The sequence below is a fragment of the Globicephala melas genome, chromosome 14 (genome assembly GCF_963455315.2).
Source record: "Globicephala melas chromosome 14, mGloMel1.2, whole genome shotgun sequence".
In the NCBI taxonomy this organism is placed as follows: domain Eukaryota; kingdom Metazoa; phylum Chordata; class Mammalia; order Artiodactyla; family Delphinidae; genus Globicephala; species Globicephala melas.
The window spans coordinates 67859592-67887445 of NC_083327.1; the positions used below are offsets into that span (position 1 = coordinate 67859592).

A 27854-nucleotide genomic window follows, 5' to 3' on the forward strand; every position below is an offset into this window, starting at 1 on the left:
TTACTGCTCTTTTAGAGGTACTAGGAGGTGCCGCTGGTTCACCATGAGTTTAACTATCATATTCCAATGAGGACAGCCTGAGAGAATGGGGAGAAAAAACTCTGATCAGGAGTCAGATGACCTAGACTATGTCTCTGCCACTAGTTAATTATTCGGAAAGCCACATAGCCTTCTTGGGTCTCAGTGTCCTCATATATAGGGCTTTAATATATAGAGAGTAATGTAGAACTCCTGTGATAAACAGAGTTGTTCCTGTAATGGATAATGTTATACTCAGTGTTTCTCTGAACCGCATTGCTCAGACTGCTGCCTGCTCTAATGTACAGAGTAAGACTAAACATAAAACTGTCATTATTTACAGAAAATAAACTGCTTCATCATCATTAAGCTTGCTGAGGTGAGCTTCTAATTTAGCATGGCTTCAGGGCAACCTCAAAAAACGGTGGAAAGGTAGATGAGCTTTCTCAGAAATCTAGTAAGGGGAAGGAGATGTTATTTACTTGTTCCAGGTAAAGAAAATGGAAGTGATATCCTTTGTGAAAGCAAGAGCTGTGAAGAAGCTCATCATGTTCAAGTACTCTCCCATCTGAGGTCTTGCTGAGATAGATGGCATATTTTTCATTTTGTTCCCAGGTAGCTTTGCTTTGAAATGCTCGTGTATTTAGACGAGTCTCAGACACAATGTTCGGTGAAGGAAGACAGACACAAAAGAGTATGTTGTATAATTGCGCTAAGTTGAAGTTCAAGAACAGGTAAAACAAATTAGCGGCGACGGAAGTCAAAACGGTGGTTATTTGGGGGCATGGATGGAGAGGATGGTATTGACTGGGAAGGAGCACAAGCAGATTTTCTTGGAAATGACCTAGACCTTGATCTGGATGGTGGTTGCATGTACAAAATCATTTGCTTGCTGTATGCATGTTATACCTCAAACATAATTTTGAAAAATCTTCATAGTATTAATCTCAGTGACAGTGGGAAATACTGATTTCATCCCAAGTCCCTTTAGCTAACTTTATCATTTCTTTCAAGTGATTTCATTTCATTCCACTTTCAAGTGACAGTGGAATGGAAATTGGCAACTTAATGGCAAATTATAGTCTAGTATATAGTTAATTAACTAGTGAACAAATATTAGTCTTCCTCCAGAGAAACTAAAATTCGTTCATTTTACTCTATTGCGGCAACGTTTTTCACATTCTATTCTTTTTTTTTTCTAATAAAAAAATTGTTTTTTGAGGTCTGGTTTCAATCGATTAAAGTAAGGTCAGGTGCAGAAGGGAGCCACCTAGTCAGTTACAATCCAGGTTTCACATGAGTCTCTTGACCTCTGCTCTTCTCACATACCTGGAAATGCTTGTGAAATTAACAACAACAACAAAAGTCATAAATATCTACAGATTTACTGCTGGTGACAAGTATGATGTGATCAAGAAAGTCTGTAGGTGATGCATGTAGAAGGGCAATTGGAGATATTTTTCTTTGAATTTAATTTCTTGTTTACATTCTGTTCTTTTTACTCTTGCTGCATTTCAAAAGATGGTGGCTAAACAATTTAAAATATATTTTTAGCCATGATTATTACCTTAATGCTGATTTATTTTTTTAATATTTATTTATTTGGTCGTGAAGGGTCTTAGTTGTGGCAGGTGGGCTCCTTAGTTGTGGCATGCGAACTCTTAGTTGCAGCATACGTGTGGGATCTAGTTCCCTGACCAGGGATCAAACCTGGGCCCTCTGCATTGGGAGAGCGGAGTCTTATCCACCGTGCCACCAGGGAAGTCCCAATGCTGATTATTTTTAAAAGGAACTATCAGCAGGTGAAAAGCAGTTTTCTTCTGTGTTATCTAAGATCTAACTCTAAAATTGTATTTTTCTCAGATTTTTTTTTTTTTCGTTACGCGGGCCTCTGACTGTTGCGGCCTCTCCCGTTGTGGAGCACAGGCTCCGGACGTGCAGGCTCAGCAGTCATGGCTCACGGGCCCAGCCGCTCCGCGGCATGTGGGATCCTCCCGGACCGGGGCACGAACCCGTGTCCCCTGCATCGGCAGGTGGACTCTCAACCACTGCGCCACCAGGGAAGCCCTTTCTCAGATTTTTATCTAGTGTTATATACATTGATATATAGAAAGTTCAAAAATTCTCTAGATCCTTTTTAAAAATTTCACATTTAACCATTTCACACGTTCAAAGATAGGACTTTATAAATTTGTTTTTATTTTTTTCTATAAATATGTCTCATGTGTCTCTTATGAGCACAGCACTGAGATAATGAGAACATTTTTATTGGCATTACTTTAAAAGGTCAGCCGTCCTTAATTTGTTCACTTTCGAGGCATTCCCTCCTTGATTTCCACCGGAAAGGCTACTCGTCTTGGCCGTCCCAGTTCAGGTCTCCCCATTCCCTGTGAAATAGTCCCAAGCCACACCAGCTAGAGTTCACTGTTCTCTCTGCTTTTGCCTTTATTCCAGCACCTCCCCAGTTGGCTGGCATCACTGACCACTGATCACGTCTGCTTCCCCCACCTTACCACGAACTCTGTAAGAGGAGGAATCCTGTCTTATAGTTTGCCGACTTAAAGCAGCCCTTGCGCTATGGTGGTTAAGAGGGCCAGCTCAGGAGGCAGACAGACCTGACTTCTGATGCAAGCTCTCTGCCACCTGCTCGGTGTGTCACTTGAGGAAGATACCTATTTATTCATTATCTAGTCATATATTTAGTTGATAAATATTTATTTAACCCTTCTCTATTATGTATATAAACACACACACACACACACACACACACACACACACACACACACACACACACACACACACACACACACACACACACACACACACACACACACACACACACACACGATGTCCCAGATACTGAATTAGATGCTTAGTCTCTGTGTATCTGAGTTTCCTCATCTCAAAAATGGGACCAATAATGGTACTTACCTCAGAGCTATTGTAAGAATTAGCATGAGCTAATGCAGGTAAAGTCCTTAACACAGTGCCTGGCACACAGTAAATACTCAATAAATAATAGTGATTATTAATTCTGCTCTTAATAAAGTGCTTGTGAATTTCCACTTTCAGGAAAGAATGAAACCCAGGATGGGTCAGTGACTAGTCCTTGGTTGGGTCTGCTTATCAAACCTCTCATACCAGTGTGAGCAGTGGGATTTCTGTTCTGGAATTATACCAGTCTTCTCCCATGCCCATGAGTTCAGGGAAAAAAATGGATAAGCTAGAAAAGCTATCCTCCATTGTCATGAAATAAATTTCAGTCTTTTAAATTTACTTTTGGTTCCCAAATAGAAGTTTATTGTTGAAAATAATTGAGCTTCAGTGATTTAAAAATAAAGTACAAGTAACTTAAAACATTTTTATTCCCAGATTTGTCGTTCTATGTTAGCAGTACATGTTACTAGTACTGCACACACGCATGCGTTGGGGATTGCCTCTGTCTGTGTGGTTCCACAGTAACTGTGATCAGTAGTAACTGGGCCCATTGTCTACTCTTTTGCAAGATATTAGATACCACTTACCTTATTGGGATCCATCCATCATGTAATACAAAGTGTTGAAACAGCAATTTGATGACCTGTAAATATTCTCTTAGTGATAAAATACTGGGAGTTGAAAGTATTAATAAAGGGAGATTTTGGAGAGAAAAATAGGCAATTCTAAAACGTATTACTTCCTAAAACTTAGAGTAGAAATCTTTACTGTTGATAAATGACACCACCACCGAGGTCTCTCTACAACTGATATCCTGTCCCCTAGGAATCTCCTAAGTCCTCATCCTCTCCTTGCTAGTTAATCCACATTTTAAAAACGGAACCCCTTATTTTAGAATAGTTCTAGATGTGCAGAAGAATTGCAAAGAAAGTACAGAGAGTTCTCATATACCTCCAGCTTAGTTTCTCCTGCTGTTCATCTCTTAAACGAGTAGAATACATTTGTGACGACCAAGGAAGGAGTTTTGGTGCATTATTATTGACTAAACCCCACAGTTTGTTAGGATTTCACTAGTTTTTCCCTAAGATCCTTTTTGTTGTTGTTGTTCCAGGCTTCCATCCAGGATACCGCTTTGCATTTGTTCAGAATGTCTCCTTAGCCTCCTCTGGTCTGGGACAATTTCTCAGACTTCCCTTGTTTTAATGGCCTTGAGGTGTAGTTACTGGTCAGGTATTTTGTAAATGTCCCTCAGTTTGGTTTGTCTAATGCTTTTCTTATGGTTACAATGGGGTTATAGGTTTCAACATCTGATTCTCATCCATCATATCAAGGGTTCATGCTCTCAACATGACTTATCACCGATCAAGTTAACATCCATCATTTGGTTGAGTTAGTGTTTATCAGGTTTCTCCACTGTGAAGTCCCTCTTTTTCCCTACCTTTCCATCCCAAAGTCTTTTTTTTTTTTCTAATTATATATATTTATTTTGGGCCGCACTGCACGGCCTGTGGGATTTTAGTTCCCTGACCAGGGATCGAACCCAGGCCCTCGGCAGTGAAAGCGTGGAGTCCCAACCACTGGACCTCGAGGGAATTCCCTATACCGAAGTCTTTCGAAGGAAGTCACCATGTATAGCCCACATTTCAGGGGTGGGGAGTTGAGATCCACCTTCTTGAGAGTGGAGTATCTATATAAATTAATGGCGATTCTTCTGTACAGACTTTTCTGTTATCCCACGTTTATTTATTTATTCAGTATTTATTCAGTATGGACTCACAGATATACTTTGAATTATTATCTAATACTGCACTGTTTATTTTATTGCTCAAGTTGTTCCATCTTTGGCCTGTGGGGCTCTCTTATTGGCTCCTGTGTGACTTTGACATTCTCTGACCAGAATGTTTTTTGAGTGCTTGTTTACTTTCTGGCACTGTAAGATGCTCCAAGCTCATCTAGTATTTTCCTTGCTCCAACCCTAGAAGCAGCCATTTCTGGAAAAAGGTCTGATTCCTTTTACTGGAGAGTGCTATTAGAAACCAAGACCTGAGTGCTCCCTGGGGTGTCATTGCTTCTAGCCCCTCAGAATGAATAGGAAATACATGTGTGTATACTGAGCCACGTATATACACATACCTATTACCTATCTGTCATCTATCTGTCTGTCTCCTTCTTTCTCTCTCTCTTGCCAAAACAGGAGTTCATACTGATGCCTCCAGCTCTAATTCAGTGCCACATTGATCACTCTAGCTTCCCCCTTGCTTATCTGTAACCTTCCTTTCCAAGACTGACAAATCTGGCTCCTAACATCCACCATCTGTTTGTTCCATCCAGTTTACATGTATACCAGTTTCAGAATTAACTCCTAACATTTTTATTCTTCTGTCCCTTTTCACTTCCCTTCCACTGGTCATTCATCCTACCCCCAAAAGGAAGAGATTTGATCCAACCCAGTGTAAATGCTGATTAGCAAGAGAGGAAGGATCTCCTTTAAACAACTCAAGACAAGGATAGCCACTTGGCTTCCCTAATCCAATCTCGTCTGCGACGGCTCATAGCATCCATTCCCTCTGACCTTGTTGTCTACTTGGTTCTGTGCCCAGAACTGGATGTAGGCCCCTGTCTGACAGCATGTTTTCTAAGTCACTGTTTTGGGAGAGAGAGGCCTCATGTAGGGGTAGGAAATAAAGTTAAATCTTCCCTAAGTGCAGCCCTAATGTTTCTTTGCCATGTGTTCTGTGGCCTTTAAAGAGGAAGGTGACAGAATTATAGTGGAAACATAAAAACTGTAATAGAAATAAAATATATATATAGTGATATTATTACATAAGCATAATAACTTACAAAGGCACGAAGAAAATAGCCTAGAAGCCATATATTAAGGAAATAAACTTTGGTTTGCTTGTTTTCTTACTTCTTTCAGTACTTGATTTTTTAAAAAATAAATTTATTTTTGGCTACGTTGGGTCTTCATTGCTGCACATGGGCTTTCTCTAGTTGCAGCAAGCGGGGGCTGCTCTTCATTGCGGTGTGCAGGCTTCTCATTGTGGCTTTTCTTGTTGCAAAGCATGGGCTCTAGGCGCATGGGCTTCAGTAGTTGTGGCATGCGGGCCCAGTAGTTGTGGCTCGCGGCCTGTAGAGTGCAGGCTCAGTAGTTGTGGCACATGGGCATAGTTGCTCCGCGGCATGTGGGATCTTCCCAGACCAGGGCTCGAACCCGTGTCCCCTGCATTGGCAGGCGGATTCTTAACCACTTCGCCACCAGGGCAGTCCCTAAGTTCTTGATTTTTAAATGTCAGATGTTTTTATACAATGCCCTTTGAATAGGTACATTCTTTGGTCCAATAAAATCACTATGAGTAGTATTGTAAGCATATACTTAGTACAGCAGAGTATTGTCAACACTTTTTTTTTTAACCACATATGAGTTCGCTTTGTTTTTGTTAATACTGGGCTTCAAAAATGTATTCTCATTAACCTTCAGATATGTAAGGATAGGGAATTCCCTTGTGGCACAGTGGTTAAGAATCCACCTGCCAATGCAGGGAACTCGGGTTCGAGCCCTGGTCCGGGAAGATCCCACATGCCGCGGAGAAGCTAAGCCCGTGCGCCACAACTACTGAGCCTGCGTTCTAGAGCCCGCCAGCCACAACTAGTGAAGCCCGCGTACGTAGAGCCCGTGCTTTGTAACGAGAAGCCACTGCCACGAGAAGCCCGTGCACCGCAACAAAGAGTAGCCCCCTGTCGCCGCAACTAGAGAATGCCTGCGTGCAGCAACGAAGACCCAACACAGCCAAAAATATTTAAAAATTAAAAAAAAAAAAAGATATGTAAGGATATTTAGAGGACAGTTGAGGCCATCTTTGCCACCGTTTTTTCTCAGAGTGGCTATCACTTTCTTTAGAATGAGTACTGGGAATTCTTTTATTGAGGTTCTTTTCTAAATGATCTTTCACCTACGAAATTTGTGAGGTGGAATGCTCTGCCACATTTGTCTCACTTTTCTCAGTGACTGAAATAATTGTGTGGAGAAAAACCAAAAATGAATATCTAGACTATTAGAGAACTATTGAACATTATAAAAATACTACAAACTTGTATTAAATAGGATTAATTTTTCTAAGAATCCTTGTCATTCAGTTCTCAGATCTCAAAGAAAGGACTCTCCAAGTGTATAATTTAATTTATATGATAATTATCTAGCTTCATTTATTTTTGGCTTCTGTGGTCACAGTAGCACTGGGATTGTCTAATTGATAAATTTCCGTTTAAATGAAAAATAAAATCTTCATGTATTTTCTGGATCTTACTGGTTGGTGGTGCAGGGAAATCCTGTTAGGAATGAGCTTACTTTGGTGGGAAGATAGACTGAGCTGTGTCATTTAAAATGTCTACATTTGAACAGCTAATGACTGTTTTAAAAAATATTTAAATAATATTTACTTGGCTCAATATTCTGTGATAACCTAAGTGGGAAAAGAATATGAAAAAGAATGGATACTTGTATGGGTATAACTGAATCACCTTGCTGTCCACCTGTAACTAACACATCATTGTTAATCAAGTATACTCAAATATAAAATTAAAATTAAAAGTAAAGGAACTTATTTACAAAAACAGAAGTAGAGTCACAGATGTAGAAAACAAACTTATGGTTACCAGGAGATAAGGATGGGGGATAAACTGGGAGATTTGGATTGACATATACACACTATATAAAATAGATAACTAATAAGGCCCTGCTGTATAGCACAGGGAACTCTACTCAATACTCTGTAATGGCCTATATGGGAAAAGAATCTAAAAAAGAGTGGATATATGTGTATGTATAACTGCTTCACCTTGCTGTACAGCAGAAACTAATACAATATTGTAAATCAACTATACTCCAATAAAAAATTTTTAAAAATAATTAAAAGTAAATAAATTTTATTAATCTCCTCCTCAAGGAGATTTTTAATTAATTAAATTAAATATTTTTAAATGTTGATTTCCAGTGCGAAAAAGAAAGTCCTGCTGAATGACAGGTCACTCTTCATAACATGTAAGTGGATCAAAGTAAACATGTAAAACAGGAAAATCAGGGATTTCCCTCGTGGTCCAGTGGTTAAGACTCCTCGCTTCCACTTCAGGGAGCACAGGTTTGATCCTGGGTTGGGGAACTAAGATCCTGCAGGCCGAGTGGCACGGCCAAAAAATAATAATAATAAATAAATAAAAAGATGGATGTTAAATAAAAATAAAACAGGGAAATCAGACTTTCCTCTGGGCTTTACCCGGCAATTCTTATCTGTGTGTAAATGCCAAATTCACTAGATTTGTTGTGAAAAAAATGTTTCAAAAATTTCAAAGTGACTTTAATGGTAAATTGGTCCAAAAGAAAAATAAAAGAACTATCAGTGGTCCTGGCAGTATCCTGGGTGTTTGGAGGAAAGAAGGGAGTAAATATTCTGTTTATACTACTCCAAATCAGGTGGCAGTCCCCTTCATGTTCATGATTTACAAGAAGTACAATGGCCCTGTGGCCAACTGTGCCGACGTATGGTTCCTAATTGCAAGTGTGGTTTACTGTAATAGCCCAATAATTACAAAATTATAGGTGGATTCATTCAATCAGGAAAAAGGAATGTGTGTGCGTTGTTCTGCTGTGGTCATTGGCACTGGCCCAGGCCCCTTCCAGAGGAGAGATAAAGACTAAAACTGTAAATGCCAAATAAAGAAAGGAATGACAGTTAATGTCTTATGTAGCTATGAATTTAACATGAAGGCTTTCATTTTGCAACTACCTCATTCAGTCTCCCCATCTGTCACCTTCTGTCACCTAAGGAATATTTAATTTTTGTTTTCGTTTGTTTTTGTCTTCAGGAGAAAAAATAGACTATTCCTTAGTGGTTCAGATCAAAAGCAGAATTTTGATGGAGTGTCAGGGAACCGGATATGTGGGTTGAGAGAAAATGAGAACTATGTGTGTCTGTAGCCACGGAGGTGAATTTGAGATGGTAACTTTAGTTCCCATGTTTGTAATAGTCAGTCCTTCTGTATTTCACAGCATTTAAATTGTTCAAAATTGAGCCTTCAGCGTAAAGTCTCAGTGGAGAAGAAATACCACATGGTCAGTTTCTCCCTGGGTTTGCCCCTAGTTTAAGGAAGGCAGTTGGACAGGAGTGGAAGTAAAGTAAATAAGGATTTTACTTTTTAACTCTGGCTTAGCTTCCAAATTAGTCCTTCCCGTATCTCTGCCTGCTGCACTGTGGCCAACGTGGCCGGGGTAAAGTAGGGTTAGGAACCATTTACAGAAGAATCAGTCACTGCCGAACTTGCATTTCTGCCTGAAATTAGAGTTGACTTTATGAGTGGGAAGAACAGGATTTATCATTCTTGTTTGGAAGGAGAACTTATAAGGATTAAGGTATTGGCATTGTATTGACTGTCCTTTTTCATTCAATTTAAGATGATCCTGGTTCTTGATATGTCAAGTGATTTTTGATTGAAACTTAAAACATTTTTGTATTATATTATGAGACTGTAAATGTTATGGAAACCTTTTGTTTTAACTGGCTTTAACACCTCTCCAGCAAGGGAAGCGAGGGGTGCCACCTCATTACTGCCAGGCGGAGGTAAACACCCAGGTTCTCCCTTCATCCTCTGTTGATATCTGGCGGCAGATATGGGGGGAAGGGTCTTCATTACTCTTGGGCACGGTTCAATTTCCAGATCCCCACGTGGTCTCTACTGACACCATAGTGGATGGGGGTGGTCTTGTTCCCACTGAGCAGTGGTTTGGTGTGACCCCAGTACTGGCGGGGAAGGAGAATAAGAGATACCTCATTACTGGGTATGGGTGGAAGACCAGGTTCCCACATGGTCTCCACTGACAATGTAGAGGATGCTTCATTGAGAGCTGGTGCACAGGAAGGTCCTGGCTCCCTACTTGGTCCTCTCTGACACCACTCTGATAGGGGTTTGGGGGCTCCTCATTAGAGGGTAGAAGTCTACTCTACCCACTCAGCCTTTCTTGGCTTGGGTGGTCATAGTTTCTTCTGTGGTGTTTGGCTGGAGTGGAGCAGTTATTGTCTAAAAGTTTTCTGTCTTGCTAGGCTGTCCCTTTCCTGCTCCTTTGGCTAGAGAGAGCAGGCTTTTGTGAGTTTTTTTTGGTCTGTGCCCATTGGTGTTTTCAGGTTCAGCTGCAAGTCTGGAATACATGAGACTAAAGGAAAACCCAGGGATCTTACCTCCATGTTGTTTCCTAGGTCCTGAGGTCCCAAGCTGACCTACTTTCTTTTCACCTTATATAGTCTTTTCATGTTTCTTTTATATATAGCATTCAGGGTTTTTTTTAGTTGTATGTAGCAGGAGAAGTAGGAAAAAGTAAGTTTACTCCATTTTCCTAGAAGCAGAGGTTCTTGCCATTCAATTTTTGTTTTATTTTTCCCAATATTTTATTGTGAAAGTTTTGGAGATGGAAGAATTATGCAATTAATGACCACACACTCACCACCTAAGTTCAACACTTAACATTTTACTATATTTTACTATACTGTAAATTTATCCATCTCCATTCCATCTATCCATCAATTTATTATTTTTGATGGACATCAGTACACTTCATCCCTAAACACATCAGCATGCATGCCATTGATTGGACTTCACTACTTATTTATGGTTTTTTTAACGGTAGATTTTACATAAAGAAAAATCCACAATATCATAAATACCATTTGATGCATTTTGTATAATCCATCCTTTATTGAGATAATTTCCATCACCCCAGGAAAATCCCTCAAGCCTCTTCTCAATTAATTCCCACATCCATTTCACTCCAAGAAGCAACTACTGTTCTGGTTTTCTTTCTTTCTTCTTCTTTTTTCTGTTTTCCCATAAATTCATTCTGCCTTTTTTAGAACTTCATATACATAGAACCACACAGTATGTACTCTTCTGTGTGTTGCTGTTTTTTGCCAGCACAATGTTTTTGAGATACATTCACATTGTTTGTAGGTATCAATGGCTCCTTTTCTTTAAATTGCTGAGTGCTACTTCATTGCATGAAAAATACCATAGTTATCCATTCTTTAGTTGCTTCCCGTTTTTTGCCATTAAAATTTAATCTTTGGGGTAATAAAAGTTATCACCATCTTCTTTCTGTTATGAACATAGTGTAAGGCAACTTAAGGTTTGGGGCCTTTCTTCTGATTGATGAAATGATTGAGGCACATAAAGATATGTTCTATTACCTACGACATCCATATTTTCCACGTATTTTTTGTCATTCGTGATAGTTATCAGTTTATTTGAAGATAGAAACTTTTTTGTAACAAGCAAAAGATAGTTTTAGTATAGTAAAATTTAGAATTTAGCTTCTTGGCACTAAATTTTATTTTGTGAAGGAAAAAAACCTGGTTTTAACTACACCATAACTGTCATTTTCATTACTGAGAATGCCAAACTAGTCTCTGGAGGAACATCCTGTTTCACTTAGAATACTCTATTTCTGCACAAAATATTGATGTAGTTGTTGCAGACGGATTCAGCTGTTTCGCAGACCCTTATTTATCTGGCCTTACCTTTTATGTAGGTCTCTTATTTCTTTTCTGTTTCCTCAAAATGATTATCTAAGGGGACTGTAATTTCTGAATGATTGATTTATTGATTGATATTAGAGGAGTTCTACTGGCAGGGAAATGGGGCAAAATAAACTTTATGTGAGATTCCAATTAAAGTGGGCATGTTTACTTTGAACAGTGCAGGAAGACATAGATGATGTTGTTTCAAACTTTTATTACAGCTTTTCTCTGACTTGACTTTCTTTACACAGTTGACGGACTGGACAAAGCTTCTATAGCAAACTCAGATGGCCCAACAGCAGGCTCCCAAACACCTCCCTTCAAGAGGAAGGGGAAACTCTCCACCATTGGTAAAATCTTTAAGCCTTGGAAATGGAGGAAAAAGAAGACCAGTGACAAATTTAGAGAGACATCAGCAGGTAGGAACATCATAATTTTGTTAGAAGATAAATTGTTAAATTTTCCAAAAGGTAAAAAATTATATCTTGCAGGGTTTTTTTTTTTTCAGGGAAAAAATTAATCTATATTTGAAATGAAATTATTTCATTTAAGGGTGAAACAACTTAGGGTTCTGATCTGCCTTCTTTTTCTACTCACTTTGGCTTTCTAACATAGTCTTGTTTTTAAATATGTACTTGTAAATTCATATAAAAAATTAATGTGTAGGGAGAGGGAGGTGAAATGGAAAATTAGAAGTGGAAATGTTATTTGTCATTATTGTAGCTGCAAGTATCCATTTATACACACACATACGAACACTATTATCTATCTGTCTACTTAGTTCCAGTAACACGATCCTATTTGTCAATGAAGAATTTTTAAAATGTCTTTTAAATGTATTTGTTCTGTGGGCAAAATTTAAATGGCTGTATGAAGGAAAAGTGTTGCTATATTTATTAATTTTAAATTTCCATCATGTCCTTAGGACAAATAAATGGTCTGTGTCCTAGAGGAGTCATAACCTTAATGGTGTGAAAACTTTTTATTGTTATTTTATTTTGTGGATTTGTTAAACCTTAAGAATTACATTATTTAGTACCTTTCATATGGACTTATGGAGGAAGTTGGCCTTAAATCTCAGGCCAGAATTAAGCCTGATTTAAACAAATGTCCAGTATCAGGGTATTGTTTAAGGTGGAAATGAGTTTATATCTTGGGGTAAGTTTAGCTTTCTCCACGTTTGTTGTCTAAAATAATCCCTTCATCAAAATTCCTCACTGCACCAGAAACTAATATTGTCCGTGTATGTACAGGATCACAGAGCATATCTTACTGGTCTGTGCTAAGAGTTGGCCTTTAGTTCTAGCGCTGTGACATAAAAAGGAAAACACCATCAATAGCACAAGGGTGTAGGATAGAGACACCAGGGCTTCCTAAAGAAAATTGTCTCTGCTGCTTTTGCAGCTGTATCATTTCTTTGAGCATTTAATATTTAAAAAGAAATAATGATACTATTTCTGGGATTTGTTTCAAAATGATCCTGGAGGAGAGGGGAGTATAGATGAAAGAAGATCGGTCCCAAGTTGGTAATATATGGGGTTCATTATTCTCATATCTCTACTTGTAGGTACTGGAAAGTTTTTGCAATAAAAAGACAGGCAAAGACAAAAGACTTGGCGTAGGAGCAAATAAGGATGGTTTGCTTTTTGAATCCTCTTTAGTTCCTAACTGGCTTCTTGGGTTGGGAGCAGTGGGAAGGGATGAACAGAGTGCTGTGCTGAGGGAGGACACCTGGGTTCTAGTTGTGTCCTTGCCACCAAGGTACCGTGTGACCTTGAGCAAGTCAGATCAGAATTGAATGAATTGAATTCTAATGTGCTTTCAGTTCCAGATTCTGTTGTGGATCCTTGACTCCTTCCAACCCCTGACTGGGCATCTTGTTCTTCCTTGTTCTGCAGTTGTAGATGGAAGTACACTGGTCTTCTTAAGTACTTCCCGCTCAGGTTTCTCTAAGCATTGGGGGAGTCTAGCTCTTCGAGTTACCATGGATAACCAAGATGGGAATAGGGCTCTGGACAGTAGCATTAAGAAGACATTGAAAAGAGATGATGAAAGTCTCTTCATTTGTCTCTCTTGCCCTTCTCCTGGGTCTGGGCTGCTACCGTCTCTCTCCCTAAAGTAGGAACAATTACAAAGAACTTCCCTTCATCTTTTCTTGTCACTCTTTTTAATTATTTTAATAGTAGGGAGGCTGTAACATTTCTACCAACCCAGAATATTTAAGAAAAGTCATTTTAGACAGCATTAAGTGTTATTTTATATTATCCCATATTTATTGAGGATAGCCTAGCAATCTTTGTATTCTGTTTCCTTTTCACATTCACACAAGATTTTATATAAGTTGAGCTCCAAGAAGTTATTTATGGGTACTATATTTCTAGTTCCTAAAGACTACCGAACCACATTAAAAACCTGAGAAAGTTATTAGATATATCATCAGATTGGTTTTTGTTTTTTGTCTTTGCATCAAAATTGTGACATAACAGAATAAAGACAAGCCAAGTGGATGTGTTAACAATTCATTGTGAATTTTTCTGCTACATTTACTTGCATCATTTCTTTTTAAATATATTTATTTATTTTTGGCTGCGTTGGGTCTTCATTCTGCATGCGGGCTTTCTCTAGTTGCAGCAAGCGGGGGCTACTCTTCATTGTGGTGCGCAGGCTCCTCGTTGTGGTGGCTCCTCTTGTTGCAGAGCACAGGCTCTAGGCACACGGGCTTCAGTAGTTGCAGCACGCAGGCTCAGTAGTTGTGTCTCATGGGCTCTAGAGCTCAGGCTCCATAGTTGTGGCACGCAGGCTTAGTTGCTCCACGGCATGTGGGATCTTCCCGGACCAGGGCTCGAACCCATGTCCCTTGCACTGGCAGGCGGATTCTTAACCACTGCGCCACCAGGGAAGTCCACATCATTTCTTTTTAAACCCATGTTATTACTAATGTTTTATTTGAATTTCGTAAGATGTTATCAAGTGTCCCAAGTACTTTACTGTCACTATATATATATATATTTTTTAATTCAGTTTCTGCTGAGTTTTATGGAATGCATTAGTAAAGCTTAAAATAAACGGAGGAACAAAGTGGTGTAACATATTTTTTTCACATTGAGGAAAGATGTCACATCTAGAGGAAAACTGATGCATTTGGAAATAACCAAGAGTAGGGTGTTTTCGTCTCAAACAGTGAAATCTAGGGGTTTGGGTATGACCAAGGCCAGCTCCATCAAAGAACACCTTAGGCAAGATCCATAATATTTTAGGATATGAAAGAATATGAATTTCTTTCAAGAAGAGTAACTCTTCTTCGTTTGTCCTTCTCCTAAGCTCTTGGCTTTACAGTCATATGGACATGAATCTTACTGTGTTCTATTACACAGCGATTAATACCACTTTTCTTAGTGTGGGGGTCTGTGGTAGGAATTTTTAATTGATGGTAGATAGGATGCAGCACTGATTTATTAATGCCACTGTAATAAATGCCATTGTTCTCACATGTTCATGGTGGTGGAAGTTAAGAAAGGTCCTGTGTTCTGTCTGCTTGGTGGTCCTTGAGTCAACTAGATTTTGAAAGGCTGTCTTGTCCTATAAGGCTGGCTGGGCTTATGCCCCGACTTCAAGTTCTCTGGCCTTGTTTTAAAGCAGAAAGTTACCTGTATCTTCAGCTCTGTTTAGAATGGTCCATAGGCTATTGGGTTCTAGGGCAGAGTAGTCTTTTCTATTTACTTTCCCTTGGTGATTCTTTTCTTCGGTTTTCATCTCCTGAGTGAAAGGGTCCTTCTTTGGTTCTACCTAAGCTCCATCCCTTCCCTAACTTTAGAACTCAAAATCTCATTTACGCTTTTTTTCCTACATAATCATTTCTTCTCTTTTTTTTGGGGGGGGGGGTGGTGGTGGGTAGGTAGTGGTGGCTGAGGTGCCTCCCTTTGGGTCTTTACGTATGCTTTCATCTCCCCAAAGCTGACGATACAAACAAACAGGCTGTTCCTCTAACTTCTACATGGGCGGTTACAACTAAGACCAAAGGTCTTCAAAATCTACCCTGTGTCTGCTGCTTCCACTTCCCTCCTGCACTCTCATGTCTTTCCTTCTGCAGTCTGCCCCTGCATCCAGCACTCCACTGAGGGGACTCCAAGCCTCCCAATCCTGACATTTAGTGTTATTCTCTCATTTTCATCCATCTCAGTCTCTACAAGATGCGCCATTGCTGTTGTGTCCTTCCTTGTTTTACAAAATAGCTCTTACTTGATTTACACAAGGTGTCATCATCTTGGTTGTCTTTGACTTTTCTTTCTCTTTTGTCCCCTCTCTTCCCCTTCCCATTTCCCCTAAACCTGTGCAAGAGAGGTTCGCTACCTGTCTCAGCCCTTCTCCTTTTGTGAACGTGCCCTTCCTCACCCTTCTTTCTTCTCAGTGCCCACATCTCTCGAACCCAGGCACATCTCCTCGAGCACCTCATGGGCAGTAGTGCCTGAGGACTGTGTGTTAACGCAAAACCCATTCTTATGGTCTACATAGATCTACATTGAAAAGGTGGTACATGCCAGGCACTGATTAATTTGCTTCTGGGTATCAATTTTTTAATTAAAAAATCAGGATTTTGTAGTGAGAATGTTAAGAAACTTGCATCAGATTTTACTCTCACACAGTGAGGGGAGGCATTCAGTTAAGTTGGACTGTAAGACTGCAGAGTTAGACCGAGAAATTTTCACAACGAGAGGTTACAGTGTCTACAAGCAGAAGAATTGCTGTGAATACGTGCTGTGTGTCCCCCGGTTTAGAAGAGAGGGTCTGTAACCTATGACCACACTCAGTTCTTCCTCAAACCACTGAGTGACTGGGCGGGTGACTGGAGTAACAACCATCTAATTCCACCCCTCCCTAAAGGTATCCCAGGCTTTAAACAGGATATGAGATACCAACATTGATCTTTTACAAGAATGACTCTTTGACATTGTTTAAGGCAATGGCACCAAACAGAGAACTTACAACTTGATTCTTTATTCTCTTGAACACATACCCACAGTTAACACTTAACATTGGCTTAACATCTAAAATGTCTTCAGCTCAGTTATCTTTACTTTTTTCATAACTTCTGCTTTCACAAACACTTCTGTGTTTGGGGATAGTATTAAAATGTAATTTCAGGAATAGAAACATTATTTTTGGTGAAGCAAGATAGAAAATTTAAAGTTCACGTGGCAGCAGTAGCAGTCGCCGGAAGGTCTCATTATGCTCACTCTACTTGTCTTTCACGCGTTAACTTAAACTTTCGTTTTAGAGAGGGAAGGTACTGACACCTGCTCTGAATGAGCACAGAGAGGGAGCAGAGAGGGAGCGGGAAAGTCCTATGTACAAATACTTTCCAAACCCCTGCCGTCCCCAGCTACCCCTGCTATTGCAGACGTGGCTTTCTTTGGCATCCAGGCTTTGACCACGGAGTTCTTTGATTCGTCCTTGCCTTTTACCATCTTCTACATTCTATTAGTTCCTAAACCTTTTATTTATTTCTCCTAGTGCAGGCCTCTACCATCAGCCTTTCCTCTCGGTCCCCATTGTCTGGTCCTTATCACTCTATGTCTCAATTATTGCAGGTGGCCTCTTTGCTCTACTTAGGTATTAGCTGTCCGAGCTCTAGAAAGCTATGGAATGGTAGAGGAGGCAGGGAGAGACAGGGTTCTGGCATTAAGCCTGCCTAGGAAGGGAACGTGACCCAGCTAGTGAGGCTGACAGAGAAGATTCAGGGTGGCACAGCCTGTCAGGAACACTAGAGTAACCAAGATAACATCCAGATCTCAGGCCAGCAAATAGAGCAGTGGGTCCTTCACAACAAAATGGCATGTGTTCCACCAGGTAGGGTAGCATAACGGAGCACCCGGGTGAGTGAGACTCGGAAATCCAAGCAAGCCTTGAGAGCCAGCATGTTCTTTACTTAGGTGGCAGTATTCATGGCAGATGGTGCTGGAACCAAAAAGACTCAAACTGGGTCCCCATCTTTTTTTTTTTTTAAGGAACCGGGGAATAGAGCTGGTAACTAGGACAGGGAGTTACCAAAGGATTCAGGACAGAAACTCACTGCTTGAAGTGGGACACAGGGGATAGGTCTGCGGGAGTGGTCTCCTCAGACCCCAGACCTCAGGTGCTGGAGCTCCTGTCACTACAAGGGCACAGCCCAAGAGCTGGGTGGCTGGAGAGAGCAGGGATTATTGTGGTTTTGGGAAAATAGGTGGGGAAATCTCTCCCCTCCCTCCTCTATCTAGATCATCCTGGATACCACTACAGGAAGTCTTCCTCAGGTGGAACTTTGGTCCTTTGCTTCTTGCCCAAAAAGTGACTGACTTCACGTTGTTTCCTAAATGAATTCCAGACTCCTCAGCTCTCTGCAGTGTAACCCAAACTGACCTTTCGTGTCTTATCTTTTTTTTTTTTTTTTTTTTGCGGTACGGGGGCCTCTCACTGTTGCGGCCTCTCCCGTTGCGGAGCACAGGCTCCGGACGCGCAGGCTCAGCGGCCATGACTCATGGGCCCAGCCTTTCCGCGGCATGTGGGATCTTCCCGGAACCGGGGCACGAGCCCGTGTCCCCTGCATCAGCAGGTGGACTCTCAACCACTGCGCCACCAGGGAAGCCCTTATCTTTCTTTATTAGTCACTTGCCTTGGACTTCTGTCACCCAGGGGCCCTCGGTGAGCATGCCCGGAGCCTCTGTGTCCCCAGGCCTTTCTTCACGCTCTTCCCTCTTCCTCTGAGCACCTTCTTCCTACAGCTGCACCTGGGAAAATACTGCAAGCCATGCAAGGGTCCTAACATGTCTCTTCTTTCCTGAGGATGTTCTTGACCTTGATTCTGCATCATCTAGTAGGAACCTCCCCTCCTGTGCTTGTCCTCCTGTTAGGAGATATGTACTTTGACTTCTTTCCTAGTTTATGTGTCTGCTACCAATTTACTGTGTAAATTATTTAAGGGCAGAGACTATCTCACTCATCTTCACCCCACTTCAGATGCTTTACATGATCATTTGAACCTGGTATGTACTCTTAACATATGACTTGAATTGGTTATTTATTGGATATCCACTATAACTAAAAATACAGCACTGGGTGCTTTAGGACTTTATAAAAGAAATTGAAGATTGAAAAAATATCATGGAAAAGATAAAGACAATAAATTAAAATACAAACCAAAAACATGTACTCACAGTTACAGCTATGTACAACTATTAAAAGCCAATAAAATAATTAGGGGAAATTTCTTTTTCTTACCTTTTTGCCCTTATCTAAAAAGAAGTTACACTCCTAAATAAAGAAAATCCAGACAATTTATTTTCATTATAATTGTGACTTTGATTTGTGTTGTTAGTCATGGGGAAGGAATGCCCGTCCAGATTTTTAGATAACATTGTTGGCAAGTTATCAGCCTTCTAGGAGTCAGAGTAATTTGCAGAAAGTCATCTGCTAAAAGCTTTAATTTACTGAAGGTACTCTTACTCCCTAATAATATAATGGCTATGTTTTTATTGAATGCTATTATGTGCCAGGTTCTGCTCTAAGAACTTTATTCATGTTAACTCATTTAATCCTCAAAGGTTATAAAGTTTAAGTGCTACTGTTATCCCAGTTTTACTGATGAGGACACTAAGGTCAGAAAATTCAAATGACTTGCCCAAGGAAACACACCTGGTAGGAGCCAAAAGCAGTATCTGAACCCAAGCAATATGGTGCCACAGCCAGATTTTTTACCATTACACTGTGTGGCCTCTTCAGACGATAACTTCATACTCAGACCAGTAAGGATTGATCATTGAAAGGTGACCCTAATACCTGGATTTGCTTCATATACTGGAATTTTTGCTGTAAGAAGGATTCGGTGTGAAGAATTATTTTGATTCTACTTGACTAGCCTGATTTCAGCAGTGTACACAGAAAAATGGTTGAAAAGGATCAAAATTATATTTGGTTCATTTAAGATACTATTCTTTGTAATCATAGAGGCATGATGTTGCTGATAGTGACTATTTTCTATATCTAGAAGGTAGGGCAAAGTTAGAGGATTTTCCCAGGGTGATATTTGTTCAGGACTGATCTGGTTGTATTAATAAATGGCAGCCTTTTGATTTTCTCTATCCTGTTCCACTAAGAACATGGAAGTACCTTCATGTATCATTCACTGTCACACCATATTGGAGGAAGGGAAGAGAATCTCTCCCTTTTCCCAATTTACAGCAGCAGAGGGAAGTTACATAGCCCATAAAGACCACACAGCACATCCTGGTCCATGTAGGGCTCCTTGCTTATATGTTAGGTAATACTCTTTTGTCCTCTTGACATGTTTATTGAACATCAACATCTACTATATGTCAGGCACTGTTGTAGACTCTAGTGATACAGCAGGAACAAAAGAGATAAATTGCCTTCCCTTATGGGACTACATTCTAGCAGGGGTAGGAGACATAGAGTAAACCCAGTAAGTTAGTATATTAGAACGTGAGAGGAGAAAAAATAAAGCAAGGAGTAGGGAATGTGGGAGGGAAGTTCCAGTTTAAAATGGGGTGGTCGGGCTTCCCTGGTGGCACAGTGGTTGAGAGTCCGCCAGCCGATGCAGGGGACACAGGTTTGTGCCCCGGTCCAGGAAGATCCCACGTGCCGCGGAGCGGCTGGGCCCATGAGCCATGGCCGCTGGGCCTGCGCGTCCGGAGCCTGTGCTCCGCAACGGGAGAGGCCACAACAGTGAGAGTCCCGCGTACCACAAAAAAAAAAGAAAAGGGGTGGTCAGGGACTTCCCTGGTGGTCCAGTGGTTAGGACTCTGCACTTCCACTGAAGGGACACGGGTTCAATCCCTGGTTGAGGAGCTAAGATCCTGCATGGTGCGCCGTGCGGCCAAAAAAAAAAAATCCAAAACAAAACAAAACAAAAAAATTGGGTGGTCAGGGGAACTTCACCGGGAAGGCAACATTTGAGCAAAAAACAAGAGGGAAGAAAAGAAAAAGCACTCGGGGAAATCCTATTAAGTGATCACATGAGTTAGAGATGCATGCATTTTCTTCAGCCTAATAATGGTGTTAATGTACTGTGAATGTAATCAAGTATAAACTTTATCCAATAATTTAACAATCAAAATGCTTCACATTCATGAACCTCATGCTGGCTAATCTTTTATTTATTTTTTAATTGATTTGGCCACGCCACGTGACATGCAAGATCTTAGTTCCCCAACCAGGGATCAAACCCGTGACCCCTGAATTGGAGCAAAGACTTTTTGTTTTTTTGTTTTCTGAATATTATTTTATTTTAATTTTAATACAGCAGGTTCTTATTAGTTATCTATTTTATACATATTAATGTATATATGTCAATCCCAATCTCCCAATTCATCCCACCACCACCCCCACCCACTTTCCTCCCTTGGTGTCCATACGTTTGTTCTCTACATCTGTGTCTCTATTTCTGTCTTGCAAACCAGTTCATCTGTACCATTTTTCTAGATTCCACATATATGCGATAATATATTTGTTTTTCTAACTTACTTCACTCTGTATGACAGTCTCTAGGTCCATCCACATCTCTACAAATGACCCAATTTCGTTCCTTTTTATGGCTGAGTAATATTCCATTGTATATATGTACCACATCTTCTTTATCTCTTCGTCTGTTGATGGGCATTTAGGTTGCTTTCATGACCTGGCTATCGTAAATAGTGCTGCAGTGAACAATGGGGTGCATGTGTCTTTTTGAATTAATGTTTTCTCTGGGTATGTGCCCAGTAGTGAGATTGCTGAGTCATATGGTAGTTCTATTTTTAGTTTTTTAAGGAACCTCCATACTGTTCTCCATAGTGGCTGTATCAATTTACATTCCCACCAACAGTGCAAGACGGTTCCCTTTTCTCCACACCCTCTCCAGCATTTGTTGTTTGTAGATTTTCTGATGATGGCCATTCTGACCAGTGTGAAGTGATACCTCATTGTAGTTTTGATTTGCATTTCTCTAATAATTAGTGATGTTGAGCAGCTTTTCATATGCCTCTTGGCCATCCGTATATCTTCTTTGGAGAGATGTCTATTTAGGCCGTCTGCCCATTTTTGGATTGGGTTGCTTGCTTTTTTAGTATTGAGCTGCATGAGCTGCTTATATATTTTGGAGATTAATCCTTTGTCAGTTGATTTGTTTGCAAATATTTTCTCCCATTCTGAGGGTTGTCTTTTTGTTTTGTTTATAGTTTCCTTTGCTTTGCAAAAGCTTTTAAGTTTCATTAGGTCCCATTTGTTTATTTTTGTTTTTATTTCCATAATTCTAAGAGGTGGGTAAAAAAGATCTTTCTGTGATTTATGTCAAAGAGTGTTCTTCCTATGTTTTCCTCTAGGAGTTTTATAGTGTCTGGTCTTACATTTAGGTGTTTAATCCATTTTGAGTTTATTTTTGTATATGGTGTTAGGGAGTGTTCTAATTTCATTCTTTTACATGTAGCTGTCCAGTTTTCCCAGCACCACTTATTGAAGAGACTGTCTTTTCTCCATTTTATATCCTGGCCTCCTTTGTCATAGATTAGTTGACCATAGGTGCATGGGTTTATCTCTGGGCTTTCTATCCTGTTCCATTGATCTATATTTCTGTTTTTGTGCCAGTACCATATTGTCTTGATTACTGTAGCTTTGTCATGTAGTCTGAAGTCAGGGAGTCTGATTCCTCCAGCTCCATTTTATTCCCTCAAGGTTGCTTTGGGGGCTCCCCTGGTGGCACAGTGGTTAAGAATCCACCTGCCAATGCAGGGAATACGGGTTCGGTCCCTTCTCTGGGAAGATCCCACATGCCATGGAGCAACTAAGCCTGTGAGCCACAACAATTGAGCTGGCACTCTAGAGCCCACGAGCCACAACTACTGATCCCGTGTGCCAGAACTACTGAAGCCTGTGCACCTAGAGCCCGTGCTTCACAACAAGAGAAGCCCCCACAGTGAGAAGCCCACATACTGCAACAAAGAGTAGCCCCCGCTCGCCGCAACTAGAGAAAGCCCACAGGCAGCAATGAAAACCCAACCCAGCCAAAAAAAAAAAAAAAAAAAAAACCCCACAAAAACAGATTGCTTTGGTATTCGGGGTCTTTTGTGTCTCCATACAAATTCTAAGATTTCTTGTTCTAGTTCTGTAAAAAATGCCATTGGTAATTTGATACAGATTGCATTGAATCTGTAGATTGCTTTGGGTAGTATAGTCATTTTCACAATATTGATTCTTCCAATTCAAGAACATGGCATATCTCTCCATCTGTTTGTGTCATCTTTGATTTCTTAAATCAGTGTCTTATAGTTTTCTGAGTACAGGTCTTTTATCTCCTTAGGTAGGTTTATTCCTCGGTATTGTATTCTTTTTGTTGCAGTGGTGAATGGGATTTTTTCCTTAATTTCTCTTTCTGATCTTTCGTTGTTAGTGTATAGGAATGCAAGAGGTTTCTGTGCATTACTTTTATATCCTGCAGCTTTACCAAATGCATTGATTAGCTCTAGTAGTTTTCTGGTGGCATCTTTAGGATTATCTATATATAGTATTATGTCATCAGGAAACAGTAACAGTTTTACTTCTTTTCCGATTTGGATTCCTTTTATTTCTTTTTCTTCTCTGATTGCTGTGGCTAGGACTTCCAAAACTATGTTGAATAATAGTGGCGAGAGTGGACATCCTTGTCTTGTTCCTGATCTTAGAGGAAAGACTTTCAGTGTTTCACAACTGAGTATGATGTTTGCTGTGGGTTTATCAATATGGCCTTTATTATGTTGAGGTAGGTTCTCTCTATGCCCATTTTCTGTAGAATTTTTATCATAAATGGGTTTGAATTTTGTCAAATGCTTTTTCTGCATCTATTGAGATGATCATATGGTTTTTATTCCTTAATTTGTTAATGTGGTGTATCACGTTGATTGATTTGCATCTACTGAAGAATCCTTGCATCCCTGGGATAAATCCCACTTGATCGTGGTATATGATCCTTTTTAATGTGTTGTTGGATTCTGTTTGCTAGTATTTTGTTCAGAATCTTTGCATCTATGTTCGTCAGTAATATTGGCCTATAATTTTCTTTTTTTGTGATACCTTGTTCTGGTTTTGGTATCAGGGTGACGGTGGTTTCGTAGAATGAATTTGGGAGTGTTTCCCCTTCTAAAGTTTTTTGGAAGAGTTTGAGAAGGATGGGTGTTAGCTCTTCTCTAAATGTTTGCTAGAATTCACCTGTGAAGCCATCTGGTCCTGGACTTGTGTTTGTTGGAAGTTTTGGGGTTTTTTTGTTTTTTTTTGTTTTTGCAGTACACAGGCCTCTCACTGTTGTGGCCTCTCCCATTGCGGAGTACAGGCTCCGGACCCGCAGGCTCAGCGGCCATGGCTCACAGGCCCAGCCGCTCCGTGGCATGTGGGATCTTCCCAGACCGGGGCACGAGCCCGTGTCTCCTGCATCGACAGGCGGACTCTCAATAACTGAGCCACCAGGGAAGCCCTGTTTTTGTGTTTTTTACAGTGTTTTTCCTGTAATTGATCTCCAATCTCATAGCATTGTGGTCAGAAAAGATGCTTGGTACGATTTCAATTTTCTTAAATTTTCTGAGGCTTGATTTGTGACCCAAGATGTGATCTATCCTGGAGAATGTTCTGTGTGCCCTTGAGAAGAAAGTGTATTCTACCACTTTTGGGTGGAATGTTCTATAAGTATAAATCTATCTGGTCTGTTGTGTCATTTAAAGCATGTGTTTCCTTATTTATTTTCTGTTTGGATGATCTGTCCACTGGTGTAAATGGTGTGTTAAAGTCCCCTACTATTATTGTGTTGCTGTCGATTTCCTATTTTATAGCTGTTAGCAGTTGCCTTATGTATTGAGGTGCTCCTATGTTGGGTGCATAAATATTTACAATTGTTATATCTTCTTGGATTGATCCCTTGATCATTATGTAGTGTCCCTCCTTATCTCTCATAACAGTCTTTATTTTAAAGTCTATTTTATCTGACATGAGTGTTGCTACTCCAGCTTTCTTATGATTTCCATTTGCATGGAATATCTTTTTCCATCCCTTCACTTTCAGTCTGTATGTGTCCCTAGGTCTGAAGTGGGTCTCTTATAGACAGCATATATATGGGTCTTGTTTTTGTATCCATTCAGCCAGTCTGTGTCTTTTGGTTGGGGCATCTAATCCATTTACATTCAAGGTTATTATCTACATATATGTTCCTATTACCGTTTTCTTAATTGTTTGGGGTTTGTTTTTGTGGATCTTTTTCTTCTCTTGTGTTTCCCACCTAGAGAAGTTTCTTTAGCACTTGTGAAGCTGGTTTGGTGGTTCTGAATTCTCTTAGCTTTTGATTGTCTGAAAAGCTTTTGATTTCTCCATCAAATCTGAATGAGATCTTTGCTGGGTAGAGTAATCTTGGTTGTAGGTTTTTCTCTTTCATCACTTTAAGTATATCCTGCCACTCCCTTCTGGCCTGCAGGGTTTCTGCTGAAAAATCAGCTGATAACCTTATGGGGATTCCTTTGTATGTTATATTTTGTTTTTTTCCTTGCTGCTTTAATATTTTTCTTTGAATTTAATTTTTGTTAGTTTGATTAATATGTGTCGTGGTGTGTTTTTCCTGGGATTTATCCTGTATTGGACTCTCTGTGCTTCCTGGACTTGGGTGACTATTTTGTTTTCCATGTTAGGGAAGTTTTTGACTATAATCTCTTCAAATATTTTCCCAGACCCTTTCTTTTTCTCTTCTTCTTCTGGGACCCCTATAATTCGAATGTTCGTGCATTTAGTGTTGCCCCAGAGGTCTCTGAGATTGTCTTGAATTCTTTTCATTCCTCCTTCTTTATTCTGCTCCTTGGCAGTTATTTCCACCATTTTGTCTTCCAGCTCACTTATTCGTTCTTCTGCCTTATTTATTCTGTTAGTGATTCCTTCTAGTGTATTTTTCATTTCAGTTATTGTATTGTTCATCTCTGTTCTTTAGTTCTTCTGGATCTTTGTTAAACATTTCTTGTATTTTCTCAGTCTGTGCCTCCATTCTATTTCCAAGATTCTGGATCAACTTTACTATCATCCCTCTGAATTCTTTTTCAGGTAGATTGCCTATTTCCTCTTCATTTATTTGGTCTTGTAGGTTTTTACCTTGCTCCTTCATCTGTGACATATTTTTTTGCCATCGGATTTTGTTTGTTTGTTTTTTATGAGTGTGGTTGTCTTCCTGTCTTACTGGTTGTTTGTCCTGAGGCTTCCAACACTGGAGTTTGTAGGCTGTTGGGTAGAGCTGGGTCTTGGTGCTGAGATGAGGACCTCCATGAGACCTCACTCGGATGAATATTCCCTGGGGTCTGAGGTTCTCTGTTAGTCCAGTGGTTCGGACTCAGAGATTCCACCATAGGAGCTTTGGCCTGACCCCTGGCTCATGAACCAAGATCCCACAAGCCATGTGGGGTGGCAAAAAAAAAAAAAAAATTTCTTGTTTCTTGAGGTAGGATTGTACTGCTATAAACTTCCCTCTTAGAAATGCTTCTGCTGCATCCCACAGGTTTTGGATCATCGTGTTTCGTTGTCATTTGTGTCTAGGTATATTTTGATTTCCACTTTGATTTTTTCAGTGATCTCTTGGTTATTTAGTAACTTATTGTTTAGCCTCCATGGGGAGCACAGAGTCTTAGCCACTGGACCACTGGGGAAGTCCTGGTTGCTAATCTTGATATCAGTTGTTGGCACCATGGCTCTGAAAAAAATCGTAATTTTTCTCTACAATTCTGCTAAAAGAGGAGCAGCAATCCAGGAAAGGGATTTAACTCTGTAATACTAATGTTTCATTATGGCTTCCTTTCTTAAATTCAAATCTAAGAGCCAGCTTCTGACAGGTGATCAGAAAGCTAGCTTCATGGAGTCCAAGTTTAGAATACCTCATATGTTGATGTTTTTTGGTGGATCCAAGTTTCAGGTTCTACAAAGAATGCCTTTATAAGTTGAAACAATGCATTATTGCCTCAGTGTTCAGACAGTCCTTAACTTACATGTTAATGGTGTCCCCATACCTCTTGGTTAGATTACAAGGAATGATGAGTAAATTCCCATGTTAATTTACAAAATTCAGTTTAATCCATGATACACCTGAAGCCTGGTACTGTTAAGACTCATTCCTCCAAATACAGCCAAACATTGTTTATTGTTACTGTGGCAAAACACCTTCTGAGTTTTCAGTTGAAATTGAGAATTTCAGGGTTGCAAAGGACCTAACCAATCATCTAGGTCTGTCTCCAGGGCAGGAATACCTTTTGTCTCCTGCAAGCCTGATAAGATACAGTCATTCAGCTTCTTCCTGAGCTCCTAATTCCTAGCTCTCATTATTGAGGAAGTTTTCTTTTATATTGACCTGAAACAAATTCTCTCCAGGTTTTCTAACTATCCCCTGGTACTAATCTATCTATCTACCTGTCTGTCTATCTATCTACCTACCTATGTATCTATCTCCTAATCGCATTGGTACATGATGGTCCTCCCATCTTGTTTTAAAGTTCTTTCATCCCCTTGATCTATTTTCAGTTTAGAGTTTCTCATCATACTAAATTGTCTAGATTATTCAGTTAGTTTTTATTGAGTACGAGACCTAATGCAGCAGGTGCTGGGGTCACAGTGAGGAACAAGCCTAACACAGTAGGTGCCTGCCTTTCATAGAGCCCACAAGGTAGCTTGTGAGTCTGGCCATACTTCTCAGTTTTGGCTATTTTCATGCCAAGATAACATAGTGACTTTCCCCCAAATTCTTATTATTGCACTTTACCAATCACATTTTTAATATTTAGAATCAATGTCCAGAATAAGAATTCATCTTGTTATTAAAATGGTAAGAATTTTTCAGTAGGAATTAAGTGTCTTATAAATGTCTAGGGAATTGAAAATCCCCCATTAATAGTCCATATTACATTTCTGCTCATTTAATGTTCTGTATATAGAAAAACATCACCCAGATCCTGGGTGATCTGTTTCAACCCCATATAACAATAGGATAGTGTCTGGCGAGGTATGCTCCCTCCTGATGTTAGACCTCCCTTTTGTATCCGATCTGTCTCCTTTGAGTCATCCAGAATCCTGTCCCACCATGTCTCAAAAGTTACTTTCTTGTGCTGACACCTCACGTGCCTTTTTTTATTACTCCTCTTTCGTTTCTGCACCCATTCATATTGTGCCCACACTTCTTGGATTCTGTTTGCTCTGAAAGCACTGGAATTCTTCACTGCTTTTTTTTTCTGTCTTCTCTGCTATCCTCCATGATACCTGATTTTATGCTATTATCTGGGTTTTTTTCCTTCCTCCCTCATTCAACTTCATTAGGCCAGTTCAGTCAGT

The 27854-nt window shown here is 40.0% G+C and overlaps 1 protein-coding gene across 2 annotated transcripts in view; it reads left to right on the forward strand.

Moving 5' to 3' along the window:
• PHACTR2 (phosphatase and actin regulator 2) overlaps positions 1 to 27854 on the forward strand; it is a 128426-nt gene that overhangs the window by 22867 nt on the left and 77705 nt on the right. For both annotated transcript variants that reach the window (XM_030853293.2, XM_060283631.1), the window contains exon 2: positions 11768 to 11935. In XM_030853293.2, coding sequence (XP_030709153.1) covers positions 11768 to 11935 — 168 coding nt within the window. The remainder of the gene's footprint in view (positions 1 to 11767; positions 11936 to 27854) is intronic.